The sequence below is a fragment of the Arachis ipaensis genome, chromosome B7 (assembly GCF_059453495.1).
Source record: "Arachis ipaensis isolate K30076 ecotype BB chromosome B7, ASM5945349v1, whole genome shotgun sequence".
Taxonomy (NCBI): Eukaryota; Viridiplantae; Streptophyta; class Magnoliopsida; order Fabales; family Fabaceae; genus Arachis; species Arachis ipaensis.
The window spans coordinates 5,734,482-5,753,650 of record NC_142442.1 but is presented as its reverse complement, the minus strand read 5'-3'; the positions used below and the strand labels follow the sequence as shown (position 1 = coordinate 5,753,650).

Below are 19,169 nucleotides of genomic sequence, written 5' to 3'. Positions count from 1 at the left end.
TCTGTTGGTATTTTTTACAACAAAATTTTGTCTTTAAAATTTATCTATAATCTGTTAGTTTTTAGCAGTGAAAAATTGGATTTAAATACATTATGTTTAAATCAATAAAAGTATAAGCCACCAAACTAAAAATCAAGAAAAGTATAAGAAATTAGTTTTTAATTATTCAATATTAACTAATTTGATCATGAAATTAATTTTTAATCTTCGTTCTTTGGAGAAGCTGAGTTTATGATTAGTATTTAATATTTAGAGTTTAAAATTTAAAAGTAAAAATAATTTTAATCGAATGATATTAAGTTATTAACTGAACAAAATTAATTTTTTATAAATTGTTAACACAAAAGTCAAGTCAATAATAAATGATAATTAAATGTCTATTTAAAACTTTAAATGCCTTACGTTATTTGTTTTAACTGAAATCAAATTATATATGTAAAATGTGTTAAGTTTTTAATTTTTAAAAGTGGTGTATTTTTTAGAATGTTTTAGTAATTATATATGATAAAACAAATAAAAATTTATTTTAAAAAATATTTTTGTAAGTAGTTTGAAAAAAAATAGTTTTTAAAAACTATATACAAATTTATATTTTTTATTTATTAAATACAAAATAAAGACTTGCATTTTTAAAAATATGAATAGAGATAATTTTTACCAAATACACTTGTTACATCACAAAGTATATCACTTTTAAAAAAGAATAATTCGGGTCCCACCATATGAATAAATTAACGTGGTAAATATATTGTTATCTTAATCTTAATTAGATGTTTTCAACTTTCAAGTGTCTGGATAGGAAATGTATGCTCAAGATTTTTTCTTTGTTTGGTCAAATTGGATTAGTTGAATTCATAATAATAAGTTTTAGTTTCATATAGATTAAAAATAGAATGAATAATATTAGAGTAAAGTATGGTTTTTATCCTAATATTTAGGATAAGTTTTAAAGTTATTCTTAACGTTTAAATCGTATTTCTAATATTTTAAAATTGACTAAATATTATCTTACCGTTAAGGATCTGTTAATAAAATTGGTGACGGGATAAAATTGAGACAATTTTAAAACGTTGGGAATTTAAATAGGATGAAAACGTTGGGGACAAAAAACTATACATAGAAATAAATTTTAATTTTATCTTTTAATAATATCAATTTTTTACTATACATAGTTATTCAATTATTTTTTAATCACATCTAATTAACTTACACTTAATCACATTACTTTTATTCTAAATAAATTTATTTTTTCATAATTTTACTCTTAAAAATTTTTACTCATTATAAAATATTTGTAGAATGACTAGTACATAAACTTGTGAAAAAAATGATATATATACAATAAAGTAATGTGATTCTAGTCATTTTACAAATATTTTATGATGAGTAAAAAATTTTAAGAGTAAAATTATAAAAAATAAATTTATTTAAAATAAAAGTAATATGATTAAGTGTAATTTACTTAGATGTGATTAAAAAATAATTGAATAACTATGTATAGAAAAATTTGATATTATTGAAGAATATAGAATAAAATTAAAATTTATTTCTATGTATCATTTTTGTCACCAACGTTTTCGTCCTATTTAAATTTCTAACGTTTTAAAATGTCTTAATTTTGTCCTGCCATCACAAATTTCCCAATGACAGGACAACATTGAGTCAATTTTAAAATGTTAAGAACTTAAATAGGACGATTTAAACGTTAGGAATAACTTTAAAACTCACCGCAACCATTGGAGACAAAAACTATACTTTACTGATAATATTATTTTAGAAGACATATAAGATAATTCTAACTTTTTTTTAATGCAAACAATGTCATTTTAATCATCAAAAACAATGAATTTTAGATAAAAATGACAAGTATATAAATCGTTCGAGAAGATGCGACCAAACTTTTCACAAGCGAAGACTTGATAACGAGGACAGAGACGATGAGGACAGGGCAGCTGACGACGATAACAAAAACAGGTCCGGACTTTGCTTTGCTGATTTGCTTTAATAGGATTAGGGTTGGTGAATTGAAACTTTGGACATTTCAACATTTGAGAAATTAAAAAGGAAGAGGGAGAAGTGGGAGTATTTTGGCTTCTAGGCTGAGGAGTTTTTTTTTTTTTTTTGGATAAAAACAGTGTCATTTTGAGAGAGTAGTAAACTGAGAGTTTAAAATTCAGTTTGGTTCATTCGATTTATCGATTAATTATCGATTCGGTCAGTTTTTTACCATTTTTTTAGAATAATTTAGACATCAATTGAATTAACTAATGAACTAATTCTTAGTTAATTCAGTCAAACTGATCGATTTGATCTGAATTTTAAATCTTTAATTCTAACTTAGATATTAACATGTAGGGTAAATAATTTTTGTTATCAGAAACAAGTTTTGTTATTGTGTGGTTAAACTCACGACACAAACATAATTTTTGGTGGTTATAGAAGAATTTAGTTTATTTGTAGTTATTTTAGTAACGCAAACTAAAGTAGCTAAAAAAAAAATCATTTTAACCTTCAACATATTTTAATATATCATAAGAATTTAATTTTGATGTATTATATAACATAGTTTTACACATACATACATTAATTATGTAATATCACATAAATAAAAATATTTTTTTATATTAACCACAAAAATAATTATATAAAAAAATAAATATAATTAAATTACACTATCATCAAAATTAAACTCATATCTTAATTAAATCAATCAATTCCGAATATTTCTATTTATTATCAATATAAAAGAATTTTATCCATACAATCAATCCCAATTATTATGACACCAAATTTTTTTATATTATTATATTAATAAAAATAACTAATTTTTAAGAAAGACAATAATCTAAAATTACTTTATTTAAGTTAGAGAAAAGGATAAATAGGTCCCTGATCTTTTATCCCGCAGACATTTTCGTTCCTGACCATTAAAAAATACTTTTAAGTCCCTGACCTTCACAAAACCTGGACGGATCAGTCCCTCCGTCCAAATACCTCTGTCAGGGACTGATCCGTCCAAATGTCTCTGTCAGGAATTGATCTGTCCAAGTTTTGTGAAGGTCAGAGACTTAAAAGTATTTTTCAATGGTCAGGAACGAAAATATCTGCGAACAAAAGGTCAGGAATCTATTTGTCATTTTCTCTTTAAGTTAATATTTACAATTTTATATATTTAATATCTAAAATTATATACTTATTGCATCTAATATTATCTATTTATTTCAGAAGTAATTAATAAATATAAAATAAAATAATTTTAGACTGATTTAGATTAATTTTTATTATTTAATAAAAAATTATGTATTTAAACTTATAACTTAAAATTATTCAAACACATAAATACAACTAAATGACCATGAAATGAGTAAATGACCATATAAAACTCTTTAAAATAATCCATCAAAATTAAATTCTTCTGTTAAATTACAATTTTATCATTCAAATTTATGATATATCCAATTTCTCTAAGTTAATACAAGCAAAATCTTGGGGGTAATTTGGTATTTTAATGAAACAAAAGGAGTGGGTCCCAATAAACGTAATAACCATTTCCTCTCTCGGAAGTCCGTCATTCCCGTCCTCTCCTCCCTCTCTCTGCCACCCCGAATCCTAAAACCGTCCTCACGCTTTCCACGGTTCTTCTCCCCCAAATCTAACAGAACGCCACGTCACACATCTGATTTGATCTCAACGCTTCATCACAACCAAGCGAGATCCAACGCACCACATCATTTCCAACCCCACCGTACAGAACCCTCAGGCTTAGCTCATCGTAGCTGATATCACTCACTTCACCGAGTCACTCCTCACACTTTAGTATAAGAGCGAAAGAGCGTTGTTGGTGTTGACGCCATTTCACACATCACACACTGTACCCTGAAAAACCAAAACCACCAACAAACTCTTCCATTTCTCTCTCTCTCTCGTTCGTTTCTAGGGTTTGTTACTCACTGAGGTGAGCCTGACGGAGAAGAAGAACATTCTTCCGTGTTCTTTCTTCTCTCATTTTCAGCTTCGTCACTGAAATTTGCGTTTTAATTTTGAGTTCTTCTTACTTTTTTGTTGTTGATTTTGAATTTTGGTGGCGATTTACAGGTTTGTTGACTTTAGTTTTTGAGTCAAGTGATGAATTTATGTAATGTGACTTTGTGTTGTACGTTTTAGAGGTTGATCTTCTAGGATTTTTTTTGTTCACTGTTTATGTGTGAGTTCTGTGTGTCTCTGTGGTTCAAATTTGTTTTGTTCTCTGTTATATAGTGAAGCGTTTTTTGGCTCAAAATTTCACTCTGTTTTGGGTTTTTTCTTTGTTTTCACTAGATTTTTTTGTTGTTGATTTTTTAACAGTTGTTTATAATTTCTTTTTTTCATTTTTGAGTGGGGAACCTATTTTTGGTTAATGTGTTCAGTGTTCACTCACACACTCAGCGTTTTTTTTTTTGTGGTTTTGTATTTGTTTACCTTTCCTTTTCGGAGGATTTTTTGCTTCTAGCTTCATGGATTTGTTATTTTGCTGTCAGAGATGAACTTTGTTTTTATTTTCTGTGGTTTATTTACTTATTTATCATTTTTTATAGCCGCAAAACTTTTATGCGTATTCGTTTTTGCGCTTTTCACATTGCATGTAGGTTTTCTTCGCACGTTTTTATTTTCTAAAAAAAAGAGTCCAGAGAAAAATATATATTGAATTTTAGTTATAATTTTATTTTATATTTTGTATTTTATATTATGGAAACGTGTTGTGAGAACGCAGTTATACCGTAATGCTGATAATGATGATGCTATATAGTTATGGGTAACATTACTAAGAGTTGCATGCAGAGCCAGTAGATGACCATTACACTTAATCTTTTAGTTAATATCAGGTTTATCTTCCCTAGAAATGCTTGTTTGATGTGCTACTATTCTTAAACATGCATATTTTTGTTCTATGTGATTTTCAAGTTATTTTATATTTGGTTTTTTATCTATACATTCTAGTAAACTTATTACAATTTGATTTGACTGTGAAATTATAATGATACTCACATAATTTTGTGTGATTATGTACAGGAAATGGATTTGTTTGGCTCAAATGGAAATGACCACGAGGATTCTCTGCCGCCACCACCACCCGTCCCACCAGATGTTGTGCCTGCCAAAGCAGAGGAGGAGCTTCCTCCCGAGCCACCGAAGAAAACCCGGGTGCCAATAGCCAGGCGCGGTCTAGCTTCAAAGGGTCAGAAGCTGAGTCTGTTGACCAACCACTTCAAAGTGAATGTAAACAACACTGAAGGGGAATTCTACCAGTATAGTGTACGTATTTCAATTGTAGTTTATATTGCTTTATTATTATAATTATAATTATTATCTATTTCTAATTATATACTCGATGATTATATTAGTGACCAAATGTAAATCAATTTATCAGGTCTCTTAAGGTGCGAGCTAGTAAAGGGTAATGTAGGCAGAGGTTACCATGTTACATATTTTATGATTTTTTAATTTACACACCTGTGCATGTTACACCTAAAATGATTGCGGCTCATAGCATATATTTACACTATTGCCTGTGAAGTGCCGTTACAGTAATGACTCAATCTTGTTGAGTTGTTATATGGAGCTTGGATTAAACTTTATGTTTTATGTATTCTCGGAAATTGATATTGTTGAATGGAATAGACCCGATTTATAGGTTTTATCCCGGACTTGTTTGCATTGGTTGCAGTTGTTAGGTGTAGGATGCCTAGTGGTCCAGTAGGGTATTGGCTCTTAATGGTGGTGGCCTTGTGTCTCACTGGGTTAACTCTCTATTTTCCTATCCTGCTGGTTATAATATTGATTGCTTATTTTGCACTCTAACTTGACATGCTTTGCTATGCATATGAACAGGTGGCTCTTTCTTATGAAGATGGGCGCCCTGTGGAAGGAAAGGGTGCCGGAAGGAAAGTGATAGACAAAGTGAAGGAAACTTATGACTCAGAGTTGAATGGGAAGGACTTTGCCTATGACGGTGAAAAAACTTTGTTCACTGTTGGGTCTCTAGCTCGAAACAAGCTTGAGTTTACCGTTGTTCTTGAGGATGTTACCTCAAACAGGTTGAATTTCATGTGGTTGTGATTGGTTAATTCTCCTTGTTTTTCATGTTGTTTCAGCAATATCGCTTACATGTTAATTTTATCCCTTCTATAGAAACAATGGAAACTGCAGCCCTGAAGGTCATGGAAGTCCCAACGAAGGTGATAGGAAGAGAGTGAGGCGCCCATACCGTGCCAAAACATTCAAAGTTGAGATTAGCTTTGCCGCCAAAATTCCAATGAAAGCCATTACCAATGCTTTACGCGGGCAAGAAACTGAGAATTATCAAGAAGCCATCAGAGTTCTTGATATCATCCTGAGGCAACATGCTGCCAAGCAGTGCGTATTTTATGCTATTTGTAGTTTTTCTCTGTTCTTTGTTTCTGTTTGATTTGGTTGACAACGGTGCAAAGTTTATATTTCTTTTGTATGATGCTTCATGATGCCAATATTGCAGAGGATGCTTGCTTGTGCGCCAATCCTATTTCCACAATGACCCAAAGAATTTTGCTGATGTAGGAGGGGGGGTTCTCGGTTGCCGAGGCTTCCATTCTAGTTTTAGAACCACTCAGAGTGGCCTGTCACTCAATATAGGTATAATCTATCTATTCTACTCCATATTATCACCTGAACATTTTTGGCTTAATATTTGGTCTTTATCCCAACTGTAGATGTTTCAACTACCATGATTATTACTCCTGGTCCTGTGGTGGACTTTTTAATTGCCAATCAGAATGTGAGAGATCCCTATTCGCTTGACTGGGCAAAGGTAACTGCATCCCATGAACATTTACATATTGTGACTGATTTACTTATAAATAGGTCAATCTGACTATTTATTTTTCACTAACAGGCCAAGAGGACACTTAAAAATCTGAGGATTAGAACTAGTCCGTCCAATCAGGAGTTCAAGATTACTGGTCTCAGTGAACTCCCATGCAAAGAGCAGACGTATTATATTATTTTTACCTTTTTTTTTTGTGAAATACCATTTTTATCATTCACCCACTCCCACTATATGCACAACTATTTGGGAGTTAATGAAATTGCTTTTTCCATTGTAAGTGAAACTTTTAATCATGTGGGCATTATAGTTTTACTCTGAAGACCAGAGGTGGAGCAGATGGCGAAGATACTACGGAAGTGACTGTTTATGACTATTTTGTTAAACAACGCAATATAGAGCTCCGCTACTCTGGTGATCTTCCTTGTATCAATGTGGGAAAGCCGAAACGTCCAACATATTTCCCCATTGAGGTAAAAAAGATTACAGATTTTCTTTTGAGATGCCTCTTGTCAATATGTAATTTATTAAACCTTATAAATACTGAAAATCAAATGCAACTCATTTATTTTAAGTTCATGTTTAACTATTTTTCCTTGCCTTTTTTTTGGGCGGTTAGCTTTGCGATTTGGTATCCCTGCAACGGTACACGAAAGCACTTTCAACACTTCAAAGGGCTTCTCTGGTCGAGAAATCCAGGCAAAAACCACAGGAGAGGATGAGGGTGTTGAATGATGTAAGTCTTGATGATTTATCGTAGTAACATGATTCGAATTTTTAAATGTCTTTCTAAGGGCTCTCATCTTTGTATTCCAGGCCCTCAAAACCAGCAACTATGCTTCTGAACCCATGTTGCGTAGCTGTGGTATTCAAATAAACAATAGTTTCACTCCAGTTGAAGGACGTGTTTTGCAAGCTCCAAGGGTATTATTTTTTAATCTTTTTGCTTGCTATGGCACTTCCCACTTTCATGAGGCTAACTTACAGCTGCTAACTAATTTGAGAAATTATTTTTCTTTTCTTTTATTAGAAATTTGATGTTAACTGCAAATATGGTTGTGTATCTTCAGCAGAATGTTGTACCAATGCATGTCAATTTTCAATTTTACAACGCATTTTTAAACATTGTTGATGTGATTACAAGTCGTGGTGAAGTTTTATGAAGTTTTTTCCGGATTTAGGTTAGTGTTATATAAACTGAATGCAATTGCCTGGAAAAACAGCTGCATTGTGTTTCTGTTCTATTCCAGTTGTTGCTCTCAGCATTTGCTAAAATAGATTTGTATGATAACGCATTTCTTTTTGTCTTTGGCCTGAAGTTAGTTTTTGACATTGCCTGATAAAATTGTACTCTATGTACCTTTATTGTTTGGTTTTAGCTGTTTTATAACTGAGCCATTCTTTGTTTCAATAAATGGTTTTATTATCCCATTTGGTAATTAATACATACTTTGGTTTTTACAACATTGTTCCTGACTGATTATTCAAAATTGTTATATATATAGCTGAAATTTGGGAATGGAGAGGACTTCAATCCTAGGAATGGAAGGTGGAATTTTAACAATAAGGTACTTCTTTGGTAATTCTGTACTATCCTTAGCTACCTTCTATGTAGTTCAAAACAGTCAAATGGACACTGATTTTGTGGTATGATGACTTGTATGTTTCTCCAGAAAATTGTCCAACCAACAAAGATTGAGAGGTGGGCAGTTGTTAACTTCTCTGCTCGCTGTGATGTGAATGGGCTTATCAGGGACCTGATTAAATGTGGAGGAATGAAAGGAATTGTGAGTTTCTTTACTCTATATTGAGCTAGGTGATGCCCGAAAGGGTTGCTGACATCATTTGTTGTCTTGTTTGATTGACAGATGATTGATCAGCCTTTTGATGTATTTGAAGAACAAAATAGTAACAGACGTGCCCCTCCACTTGTCAGGGTGGAGAAAATGTTTGAATTGATTCAGTCTAGACTTCCTGGGGCCCCTCAGTTCCTGCTTTGTCTTCTTCCAGAGCGGAAGAACTCTGATCTTTATGGTTAGTGGTTTCAAGTACTTTTCACTTCTAAATTATAAGCTTGCTGTATATTCTTGCGAAGTTCCTTATTTGAGAAAATTAGTTGGACATCTTAGTAAAATAATTGTGCATCCAGGTCCTTGGAAGAAGAAGAACCTTGCTGACTTTGGAATTGTTACCCAGTGCATTGCTCCAACAAGGGTCAATGATCAGTATTTGACCAATGTTTTGTTGAAAATAAATGCAAAGGTACATGATTTCTTTGGCTCGCCTCCTTTTATTATTTTCTTATTACCTGGTATTATATGTCTCTTGCCTAGTGTATCTAATTTATTTATACATGTCTTTTGTCTTATTCTTACCTAGAGTTTTCCTCCCTTTCCTTTCCTTTTGCAGCTTGGTGGGTTGAATTCTTTGCTAGGTGTGGAGCACTCCCCTTCTATTCCTATTGTTTCAAAAGCTCCTACACTCATTCTTGGCATGGATGTGTCCCACGGCTCCCCAGGGCAATCTGATATTCCATCAATTGCTGCGGTAAATGGTTGATGGTTTTCTTTGTATTTTTTTGGATATATTTTTTAATCAGTTTAAAACTTTAAATGCTGTTTTAATAAGTTGATTGTCTGCTCTCATTCTTACTGTGTAAATATGTAGGTGGTGAGCTCTAGACAATGGCCACTGATATCTAAGTACAGGGCATGTGTTCGAACACAGTCTCCCAAGGTCGAAATGATTGACAATTTATTTAAGAAAGTATCTGATAAAGACGATGAAGGAATAATCAGGTTTTTTTTTATTTATTTAATTTTAGTCTTGTCCTGATAGATACTTTCATACAACACAGTTTTTCCATGCATTACCTGATTGATATATTTTATTATTTGCAGGGAACTTCTCATTGACTTCTATTCAAGTTCCGGAAAGAGGAAACCTGATAATATAATTATATTCAGGTATTTTTCTTTCAGAAGTTTTCTGCTATGAACCATATATTATTTTCTTGTTCCTACCATTTATTTTATTTTGCATCTTTTGCTGGCTCAGGCTGTTGTAATTTCTAGAATTAGACTTTCATGGTTCTAGATGTTATTTTTTCTGTTTTATGGTAGGGATGGTGTTAGCGAGTCTCAATTCAATCAAGTTTTGAACAAAGAACTTGATCAAATCATTCAGGTTTTCTTCTAAGCTTATTCATTGCAAATTCTAATAACCATAAACCTTGATCTTTAAGGAGTATTCACATTTTAAAATTTTAGGCCTGCAAATTTTTGGATGAGAACTGGGATCCGAAGTTTGTGGTGATGGTTGCTCAAAAGAATCACCATACCAAGTTTTTCCAGCCGGGATCACCTGACAATGTTCCTCCTGGTAATTAGTTTGTGGGTTTCATATTTTCTTTTAATTCCGCTAATCTTTTTTGGTTTTGCAGGAACGGTTATTGATAACAAAATTTGTCACCCTCGGAACTATGATTTTTACATGTGTGCCCATGCTGGAATGATTGTGAGTATTTGCTTTTCTTGAGGCATCTCCTAATGATACTGAATCTAAATTAAATTCTCTGTTTGCAATGCATGTCATGTGGCTTCATCCAGTAATTTGTGGAAGGCTGTATCAATGTTTACACATTATTACCTTTGTTCACTTGTCATGCTTCCTTCTATTTTGACTTTTATCTTCTAGTTTTTTAGTGAAAGTCAAATTGGTCTGTGTTTTGTACATTCTGATGATGCTCTAGTTAAGTCTGACATTTTAAACATAAACGTTTGTAAATGATTACCCCATTTTTAACGCTTTTAAAAACATCCTCTCAGGGTACTACCAGGCCTACTCACTACCATGTGCTGTTAGATGAGATTGGTTTCTCTCCAGATGATCTTCAGGAACTTGTTCATTCTCTTTCCTATGTGTAAGTGGAAATTTGGTCCCAACCTAATCAACTTTAGACTCTGTAATAATCTTGATAGATAATTTTGTGATGTATCTTACGAATGAAATTTGTTGTATGACACAGGTATCAGAGGAGTACCACTGCCATCTCTGTTGGTATGTTCTACTCATTTCTTTTTAATCCTTTCCAAAACTCATGAGTCAACCTAAATAGAGTTTAGAGTTTGTTGACCCAAACAATTTCGTGATTATTCATGACTTAATTTCAGACTTCGAAAACCTTGGGAAATATATTTTAACATTATAGATACAGTGGACAAGGTTCTAATTCATGATAACCTATGTTTCTCTTCAGTTGCTCCAATATGCTATGCTCACCTGGCTGCAACTCAGATGGGACAGTTCATGAAATTTGAGGACAAATCTGAGACCTCATCAAGCCATGGTGGACTCACTGCTGCTGGAGCTGTTCCTGTCCCTCAGTTGCCCAAATTGCAGGAGAGTGTTTGCAACTCCATGTTCTTTTGTTAGAGAAGCCTCTCTGTTGGTGATGCCTCTTTAGGATAGACAATGGATAATTTTAATTTACATGCTTGTTGACTGTTTCTTTGCCTTTTGTGGATACAATCAAAACCATGTCGTAGACCTAATGACTTGATTGCCATATATTATGGGTAAAAGACTAAATACCTGCGGATGCATTTTGGATATGCTTTCACATGTGTTTTGTCTTTCCCATTTTATGGTAGCTTTTAGTTAATATATGAAGTTATCCATCTAAGTTTCATCCTAATCCCTTTCATGTGCTATGTTTCATTAGCTATTTTTTTAGTCGAGTTGGATGATTAGATGGAGAACGCTTTTTATAAGAATATAAGGTATATATATTTCAAGTTAGATCTGTATGGTACCTTACCCTTCAGCTCCAAATATATCCGTGTTTCTTGATTATCTGATTTGGTTTCCTTTGGGGTTTGTTGATTATGGCATGGGTGGTTTGAAATTTGAGTTTTAAAATCGTCCGTTTTAGTGTTTTAATTTTGGGATGAAAGTAATTAGGCAATTTTATTTATCACTTTAGTAAGTATAAGAATAGATGTAAAATGAAACAACGTAACTCTTATCTTTGTGGCATGGCAACTTAATGCTTCTTAACTCGTGCCTAAAAGTTTGTTTTTCTTTTTCGATACTATTTAGACTTGCCACAAATTTCCAACAATTAGTAACGATTATTGTTGATTTTATTCTTTCATCAATATCTAGACGCGTAAAGAAAAAGGGTTAAAAAAACATGTGGTCTACATTATGGTAATAAAAATGCTTAGAGGAAAAAGAGATCTTGGAATTAATCAGTATACCGGGACAGAATATCTTATATTTTTTGGTGGGAATTGAGAGCTTGGATATTATAACATCTGATATTCGGAACCGTTCATCAAGTCATTAACGAAGAACTATTTCACATTTCATGTGAACCAATTTCGTACGTTCAAATCGTTCTCAGTAGTTCCATGTTTCGTCATTGATTTTTTTATTGGAAGTTCAATCGTTCTTATTTCATATGGTTATATTTGCTATGCAGCTCACCTGTTTGTTCAAATGTTTCAATGATCATAGCAATGCCCCCCAAGAATTTATTATTATTTGCTTAGGGTGAAACTTTTGAAGTGATGATAAAATTGTATGCTGCTTGCTGCATTTCACATTATCCTTCATTCCAGCACCAGTGCCTTTCAAGTTTAAAACTAAAATTCATTTGCTAAATAATTAAGAGTATGTAACTATGTGGATTAATTTATCTAGTTGTTAGTTGTGATTGTATTAACTTGCACTTTGCTTGATTTCCGATCAGTATAGGAAAGATTGGAGCTTTGTTTTGTTTGAGCTGAATCCTTTCAAGAATGTTCCCCATTAGGAGTTTAATTTCCAGCAAGACTCTGAGTCTCAGACAGTTTTCATCCTCAACAACTCCTCAAGTGCTTAGGCCTGGTGATATCCTGAGACAATCAAGACTCTTTACTGAAGAAGATGTCACTCAATACTCTAAAGTGAGCCATGATTCTAATCCTTTGCATACTGATCCTGTGGCTGCCAGAGATGTCGGATTCGAAGGTCCTCTCGTCCATGGGATGCTCGTTGCTTCTCTCTTTCCTCGCATCATCTCGTCACATTTTGTAAATCCCATGCTAATCTCTCTATTTTGATTTGTGGTATCAATATATGAAAATGTCTTAGTTAACGATCTTGGTAAACCAAATTCGAGTGACTAAAACCGATGAATTAGGCTATGATATGATCTTGCTTAGAGTGGGATGAGAAGTAACAGAAGTATAGTTTGGTTTCAGCAACCTTCAACATAAGTAATAACCATTCTCTAGCTATTAATAGGTAGAAGGAACATGAAATAAACACAAATAGTCTTTTAGGTATCATCATGGATTCTATGCATGCTTGGATATAAGCCTTTATGTCTGGTGGATTTAGGTATTATGAAGGACTCTATCTTCATCTCAGATAAACGATGTCATTCCCAAAATTTTCAATGATTTTGTGAATTGTGGCACCAACTTGATGAAAGCCTTCTAATTAAGTGTGTGTATGTGTTATTTATTTGAAAAGGAAATTTTGTCAGAGAAGAAATTTATTTGCAGAATTTTTCTTTTCATAGCTTTCTTGGTAACTTTCATTATTATAACATAATTGGTTGATTGTAGCCTGGAGCTGTTTATGTCTCTCAAAGCTTGAATTTTAAGTTCCCTGTGTATATTGGAGACCACATTACTGGTGAAGTAGAAGCAACACATCTGAGAGAAAATAAAAACCGATATCTGTAAGTTTCGTCTTGACATTGATGTTTCTTCCTTTTCTTTTGAACACTGAGTAACTTTGTGAATGCGATTCAGTGCAAAGTTCAAAACAAGGTGCCTCAAGAATGGTGAATTGCTTGTTATTGAAGGTGAGGCTACAGCTATGTTGCCAACACTGACCTTTGAAGAAGAGCAATGTAAGGAGTGCTGAAAAAGTTATTCACAAAAATGGACTATTAGCCGTGAGCCTTTTTCAAATGCTAAATAAATGTATTTGTGATTAACCACTTTGCCCCCACCATAAAGAAAAACAGCAGGGGGAGACAGTTTTTGTAGTTTTGCTGATTATAATGCAGTTTATGCAGACTTAGGTATTTGAATTTTTGGTCCACAGACCACAGTCCACACTCCACGCACTTTGTTGTGTTTATATAATTCTCACTTTTGCATATAGATATAAAATTAACCAAAAACAAAAAAATTATCACCGAGAAGCTATTTACAATAAAAAATTATGTAACATTTGCTTTATAGCTTAACCAATTGAATTTGATAATTTGGAATAAAAAAAAAGGGGCAAAATTGATTGATGAAAATTGCATAATCGTAATAACATTGGATAAAATTAAAACCACCTAACACTAAAATATTACTTGAAGCACAATAACATCGAAAATAGGAGTAGCATTACTGTATAGTGATAAAAAAATACTGAAATTTTCTAGTTCAGTCAATTGCTATTTCAAAGGGACTAAATAATAGTTTTTGAAAGAACAACCAACTGTGTGGTAAGATATTGATTAGATAATTTCTTGCAGGGTATTGATAACTCCGACAAAATATAGTGGGTTGGCTTTAAGAGATGAGATATTCCTATAAAGACGCGTAAAACGTCTTTTTGTAAAGACGCTTACGTGTCGTATTATCATTAGATGTATTAATGAACCGGTTATTTTTTAATTTTTTAACAAATTAGAATAAAATCGATTTTTTATAACAATAACAATAAATCTAAATTTTTTTTTTTAGAAATTTAATTGTATTTTTAAATTTTTAGGGATTTAAATGTCCGCAAAACAAAAAGTTAGGGATATATTTGTTTTTTTATCAAAAAATTTAAAGATATTCAGTTTAGATTATGTAATTCGATCGGATCAAATCGGGTCTAATAATTATAATACAGACAATTAAGTTTATTATTGTTGCTATAATAAATTAATTTTATTCTAGTTTATTAAAAAATAAATTATTAACCAGTTTAATAAAAATATCTAATATTAATATGACACATAAGATTTTTAATGTCTTTATTAAAATAATCTCCTTAAAAAATTCTTGGCTTTTGTTAATCTCTTCCTTGGCATTTGGTTTCTCAATTCTTGAAACATAAGTACTTCTCTCTTGTATTCGTTAATTTATTTTTTAGTTTTTTTAAATTATTTTATTTTATTGGCAGAATGAAATAATAATAAAGATAAGTAAGGACCCAACTCCGGATCCAACAAAAATTCAATCATACAATTAAGTGGAATAAAATCTAATATGTAATTCTTTATCTAATATTTAAAAGATAAGTACTCTTTTATTTAGTTAATAGTTTGCAAGTCTTTATTAATAATTTTGATATAATTAGTCTTTCTTCTTATCGTTCTTCAATAGTTTTTATAGTTTTTTTCATAGATATATTAATTAAAATTATTAAACAAATAAAAAGGTTAAACCAAATACACTTTAAGAGAATGACTTGTACTTCTTCCTACTCCACATTGTACGGCGTTCTATAACCAAATACTTCTCCTTTTTTTGATATATTTTTTAATTTTCCTTTTTTTGATATATTCTTTAATCTCATTTCGATCACAAATGATTGAATAACTTTCAACCCTAATATGTTTCTTTTTCTTAACTCGTTTTTTAGATATTGTTTTCATTCCTTTCATGTCCACAAAACACATAATACTTATTTATTTTGACTACAACAATCAAATTATTTACTTATAAATTAACAAATACTCTTATCTGTTTTTTTAGAAGTTTTTATATTGTGCTTACTTTGACAAGCATCCCATAAAATATAACACATGCAATTTCTTAAAATAAAATAAATTTTTATACAATAAGATACAGTTAACATAAAATATGACTCCACGGTTGTCTGACAGACCATATAAAAATGTCTATAAGTTCGTATATCTGTATCCTTAAATTCTAAGGAGACAGGAATCAAAGTCTGATTGATGAATCATGACCGTGTGATTAGAGCGTGATTAATTGGTCCAGATTCAAATCTCCTAGGGACTCTCATCTGTGGCAGTGGAGGATCGTACTTGCCGCAATTTCTGTGGTGAGATGGTCGCACGGTTGTCTGACAGACCATACAAAAATGTTTTTTTTTTTCCTTTTTATTTGTTCCATCTCCACTTCTTTTAAAAAATAATTATGACCCCACGCTTGTCTGATAGACCATACAAAAATGTCTATAAGCTCGTATATCTGTATCCTTAAATTCTAAGGAGACAGGAATCAAAGTCTGATTGATGAATCATGACCGTGTGATCAGAGCATGATTAATTGGTCCAGATTCAAGTCTCTTAGAGGCTCTCATCTGTGGTAGTGGAGGATCGTACTTGCAGCAATTTCTGTGGTGAGATGGTCGCACGGTTGTCTGACAGACTATACAAAAATATATTTTTTTTCCTTTTTATCTGTTCCATCTCCACTTCTTTTAAAAAATAATTATGACCCCCACGGTTGTCTGACATACCATACAAAAATGTTTTTTTTTTTCCTTTTTATTTGTTCCATCTCCACTTCTTTTAAAAAATAATTAGACCATCTCCAGTAGGGAACTCATCCCAATTTCTGTTTATGGCCCACCTGTCATAAAAAGTAACTCCACATCAGCTTTTGCGTCATAAACAATAAATAGGAACTCAAAGCATCTCTCTCTTCTCCATTAGGAGGAACTAACTTTAGTCCCTATTGTGGTCCCACTTAATTAATTAATTAAAATACTTAAAATTAATATAATTAATTTTTTTCAATAATATTATTTAAATTTATAAATTTAAAAATAATTCATTATTAAAAGATATTAATATTAAATAAATTCATATATAATAATAATACACAATATATAATTCGAGATTATACTAATTTATAGTTTTTTGTTTACAACTGCTAATTTTAATAATACCATTAGTATTTTAAATTTTAAAAATAAAAATAACCAACTCAACTAAAAATTATTTTATAAGGTATAAAAATTAAATTTATTTTTTAATGTAAATAAATTTAATTAATTATAATTTAATATAATAATATAAATAATATTCAATATTAATTATAATATAAATAATTAATATAAATTATTAATTAAATAAAAATATAATTATTTAATATAATTTTTATTATAATTATTACTAATTTAATTATTATTTAATTATTTAATTATTTCAGATTTTATATTATTATTTGTTTATAATAACTTGCCAAATGGCAAGTTATTATTGGTTAATTTGAGTCCCTGCTTAGAGGGACTCCCTTATTTTGATCCTTGTGCGGTAACTCACTCCTTCTCTCCTCCAATGGTTAGAGTTCCTATATGTCAGAAAAAAAGTCAAAGAGGAACTCACCATTGGAGGTGCTCTTATGACCCCGCAAAAATTATAATATAATAGTTCAATAGAAGTTATGTTTGACGTTAATATAATTATAATAAAAAAATTAATTTTAATATTATAAAATAATTTTATATGTATATTTAATTATATAATTTTAATCCTAATATAATAAATTTAATATTTTTTAACTATAAAAAAAATTAATCAGTGCTAATACTTAAGAGACTACAACTAATATGTGATTCTCATAGCTTGGCTTGTATGGAAACTTCATCTTTTTACACGTTCAGCCGCGTGGATGTCCAGGGCCTTCTCGCCAAGTCCCTGGGACGGTGGCATCGCAATGGTAGCTGAGATACTAGAGCGTGTTTTTTTTTGGTCGGTAGATTAGATAACTCCCAATTTTAGGTACTCTAATAGATTGGATAAACTTTCAATCTTAGATACACAATACACATTCATACACTCTTTATATATTTACCAATTTTTTTTTTCGGTTACAGCTGGTAAGACTTGAACTCGAAACTTTTAAAATAGAAAGAGAGCAGAATGTCATGTGAGATATGGCTCATTGGCCTAGAGCTCCTTTAAACTATATTTTCGGACGTCTAGTAAAAACAATGGACCTTGCCTCTTCATGCGGACCAGACGAATCAAAAATAAAATTATATAAAGCAATGACTGTTAAGATTAATGCCAAATATTTTAGAGGCCACTAGACAATTTATTGAGTCAAATAAAAAATCGACAAAAAGCCACAGACATAAAAAAAACTGTCTAAAAGAAACCTGAAAACTGTGTCAAAAAGTTCAAAGACCCCTATAATCCTTTTCATGCCAGCCCTATTCTATAACTCACCATATATGTTCATGGGAAAAGTGTCTCCAAGACCTAGAGGAGAAATTGGTGTTAAACACAAACCTTAAAACAGTTACAGTTCATCAACACAATAAGTTCTCTTAAATACCGAGAGAACCCACCGGCCAGTCCCAAATAGGCAAATATCACTAGAAAAAGACAACCTGTAAAATATGTCTTGTGACATACACAAAAGGTGATATACAACAATAGAAAATTTAGGAAATCAGCACTTTTATTAAAATTTTGTAACATTTAACCAATAAAAAAAAATGAGTAATTCCACAATGTTAGATGTAATCTCACATCGTTAAAAACATTAAGGATGACTAGTTGATGATTACAAATTATAAAATCTACTGGTCTCCTAACACTCCTCATTAAACAATCCAAACTTGTAGCTAACCACTATCACAATTAGCCTAAATATAAAATAAACTTAGTCTAAAAAACCTAAGCTAGCATTACTGTATTCAAGTTAGAAAGTATTCTCCCGAAGCAACATTGCTTTACAAGGAACAGCCATACATGAGCAGAGACGGGACATAAATTGTTCAATTCTTCTAAGATCCATTCAACGTTTTTTCTTTCTCCTGGTGGCTACTTCTTCTACGACATTGGGTAAGATATAACATGTAGAATTCAATTTATAATATATGCATACATTGCAGGCGTTAACACTAACACATACATCCAATCAAGTATTGCTACAATATCATAATAGTTTTACTCAACCACTCACTGTCTAAAAGATTTACAAATGAAAACATGTGGTAGGAGCCAATGCACGAAAAATCCGAACTTTAACCAGATGGGTAGCAATCAAGGTGGCGTAGAACACAAAAGTAGCTAACATACAAATAATTCCCACAAAAAAAAAAAAAAAAAGAAAAAGAAAAAATGTTCTGCAGCCGGGAATTGAACCCGGAAATTCTAATCATTGAATTTGCCTGAGTGCTACTGCGGATAGTAAATTTGTTGTACACTTTTTTAACAAATATTATTTTTATTATCTTAATGTTTGATTGATGTCTTGATTATCAACATAAAAAGAGAATTAATCATAAAATTATAAATATTTATTATATCATGATATTTTTTCAATTCCAAAAATGAGTTTTTATTGAAACAAAATATTTT

The 19,169-nt window shown here is 31.3% G+C and overlaps 3 protein-coding genes, 1 non-coding gene and 1 pseudogene across 5 annotated transcripts in view; 4 read left to right on the top strand and 1 right to left on the bottom strand.

Moving 5' to 3' along the window:
• The first annotated feature begins 3,547 nt into the window (after positions 1–3,547).
• LOC107608856 (protein argonaute 4) lies at positions 3,548–11,534 on the top strand. The gene is made up of 23 exons (XM_016310606.3): positions 3,548–3,955; positions 5,050–5,292; positions 5,869–6,074; positions 6,169–6,393; positions 6,512–6,648; positions 6,726–6,823; positions 6,908–7,005; positions 7,149–7,311; positions 7,458–7,574; positions 7,655–7,762; positions 8,344–8,406; positions 8,512–8,625; positions 8,707–8,872; positions 8,988–9,100; positions 9,248–9,385; positions 9,506–9,636; positions 9,739–9,804; positions 9,961–10,024; positions 10,108–10,219; positions 10,281–10,354; positions 10,666–10,760; positions 10,866–10,897; positions 11,097–11,534. Exons 2-23 carry the CDS (start codon positions 5,053–5,055, stop codon positions 11,270–11,272), a joined length of 2,736 nt encoding a protein of 911 aa, XP_016166092.1. The 5' UTR covers positions 3,548–3,955; positions 5,050–5,052; the 3' UTR covers positions 11,273–11,534.
• A 166-nt stretch (positions 11,535–11,700) lies between these two features.
• On the top strand, positions 11,701–13,928 carry LOC107609719 (hydroxyacyl-thioester dehydratase type-like protein). 2 transcript variants are annotated; one of them, XM_016311734.3, is made up of 4 exons: positions 11,701–12,224; positions 12,594–12,915; positions 13,456–13,571; positions 13,645–13,928. In XM_016311734.3, exons 2-4 carry the CDS (start codon positions 12,643–12,645, stop codon positions 13,757–13,759), a joined length of 504 nt encoding a protein of 167 aa, XP_016167220.1. In that variant the 5' UTR covers positions 11,701–12,224; positions 12,594–12,642; the 3' UTR covers positions 13,760–13,928. The 2 variants fall into 2 exon arrangements, with proteins under 2 accessions (XP_016167220.1, XP_016167222.1); XM_016311736.3 differs by having other exon boundaries at positions 11,932–12,224; positions 12,599–12,915.
• Positions 13,929–15,706: 1,778 nt separating this feature from the next.
• LOC148550231 (small nucleolar RNA U3) lies at positions 15,707–15,923 on the top strand. The gene has a single exon (XR_015892490.1). It is a non-coding gene; the product is annotated as a small nucleolar RNA U3 (small nucleolar RNA).
• Positions 15,924–16,015: 92 nt separating this feature from the next.
• On the top strand, positions 16,016–16,223 carry LOC148550230 (small nucleolar RNA U3; annotated as a pseudogene).
• Positions 16,224–18,423: 2,200 nt separating this feature from the next.
• Positions 18,424–19,169, bottom strand: part of LOC107609011 (uncharacterized) — a 50,334-nt gene continuing 49,588 nt past the window's right edge. Inside the window, exon 8 of the transcript XR_015892308.1 lies at positions 18,424–18,482. The gene's annotated coding sequence lies outside the window, so the exon portion shown is untranslated. The remainder of the gene's footprint in view (positions 18,483–19,169) is intronic.

Coding starts and splice junctions, on each gene's coding strand:
- LOC107608856 (XM_016310606.3), top strand. CDS start 5,053: ATGGATTTGTTTGGCTCAAATGGAAATGACCACGAGGATTCTCTGCCG. Junction 6,394..6,511: donor AGGCAACATGCTGCCAAGCA/GTGCGTATTTTA, acceptor CCAATATTGCAG/AGGATGCTTGCTTGTGCGCC. Junction 7,006..7,148: donor CTCCCATGCAAAGAGCAGAC/GTATTATATTAT, acceptor TGGGCATTATAG/TTTTACTCTGAAGACCAGAG.
- LOC107609719 (XM_016311734.3), top strand. CDS start 12,643: ATGTTCCCCATTAGGAGTTTAATTTCCAGCAAGACTCTGAGTCTCAGA. Junction 12,916..13,455: donor GCATCATCTCGTCACATTTT/GTAAATCCCATG, acceptor GGTTGATTGTAG/CCTGGAGCTGTTTATGTCTC. Junction 13,572..13,644: donor GAAAATAAAAACCGATATCT/GTAAGTTTCGTC, acceptor AATGCGATTCAG/TGCAAAGTTCAAAACAAGGT.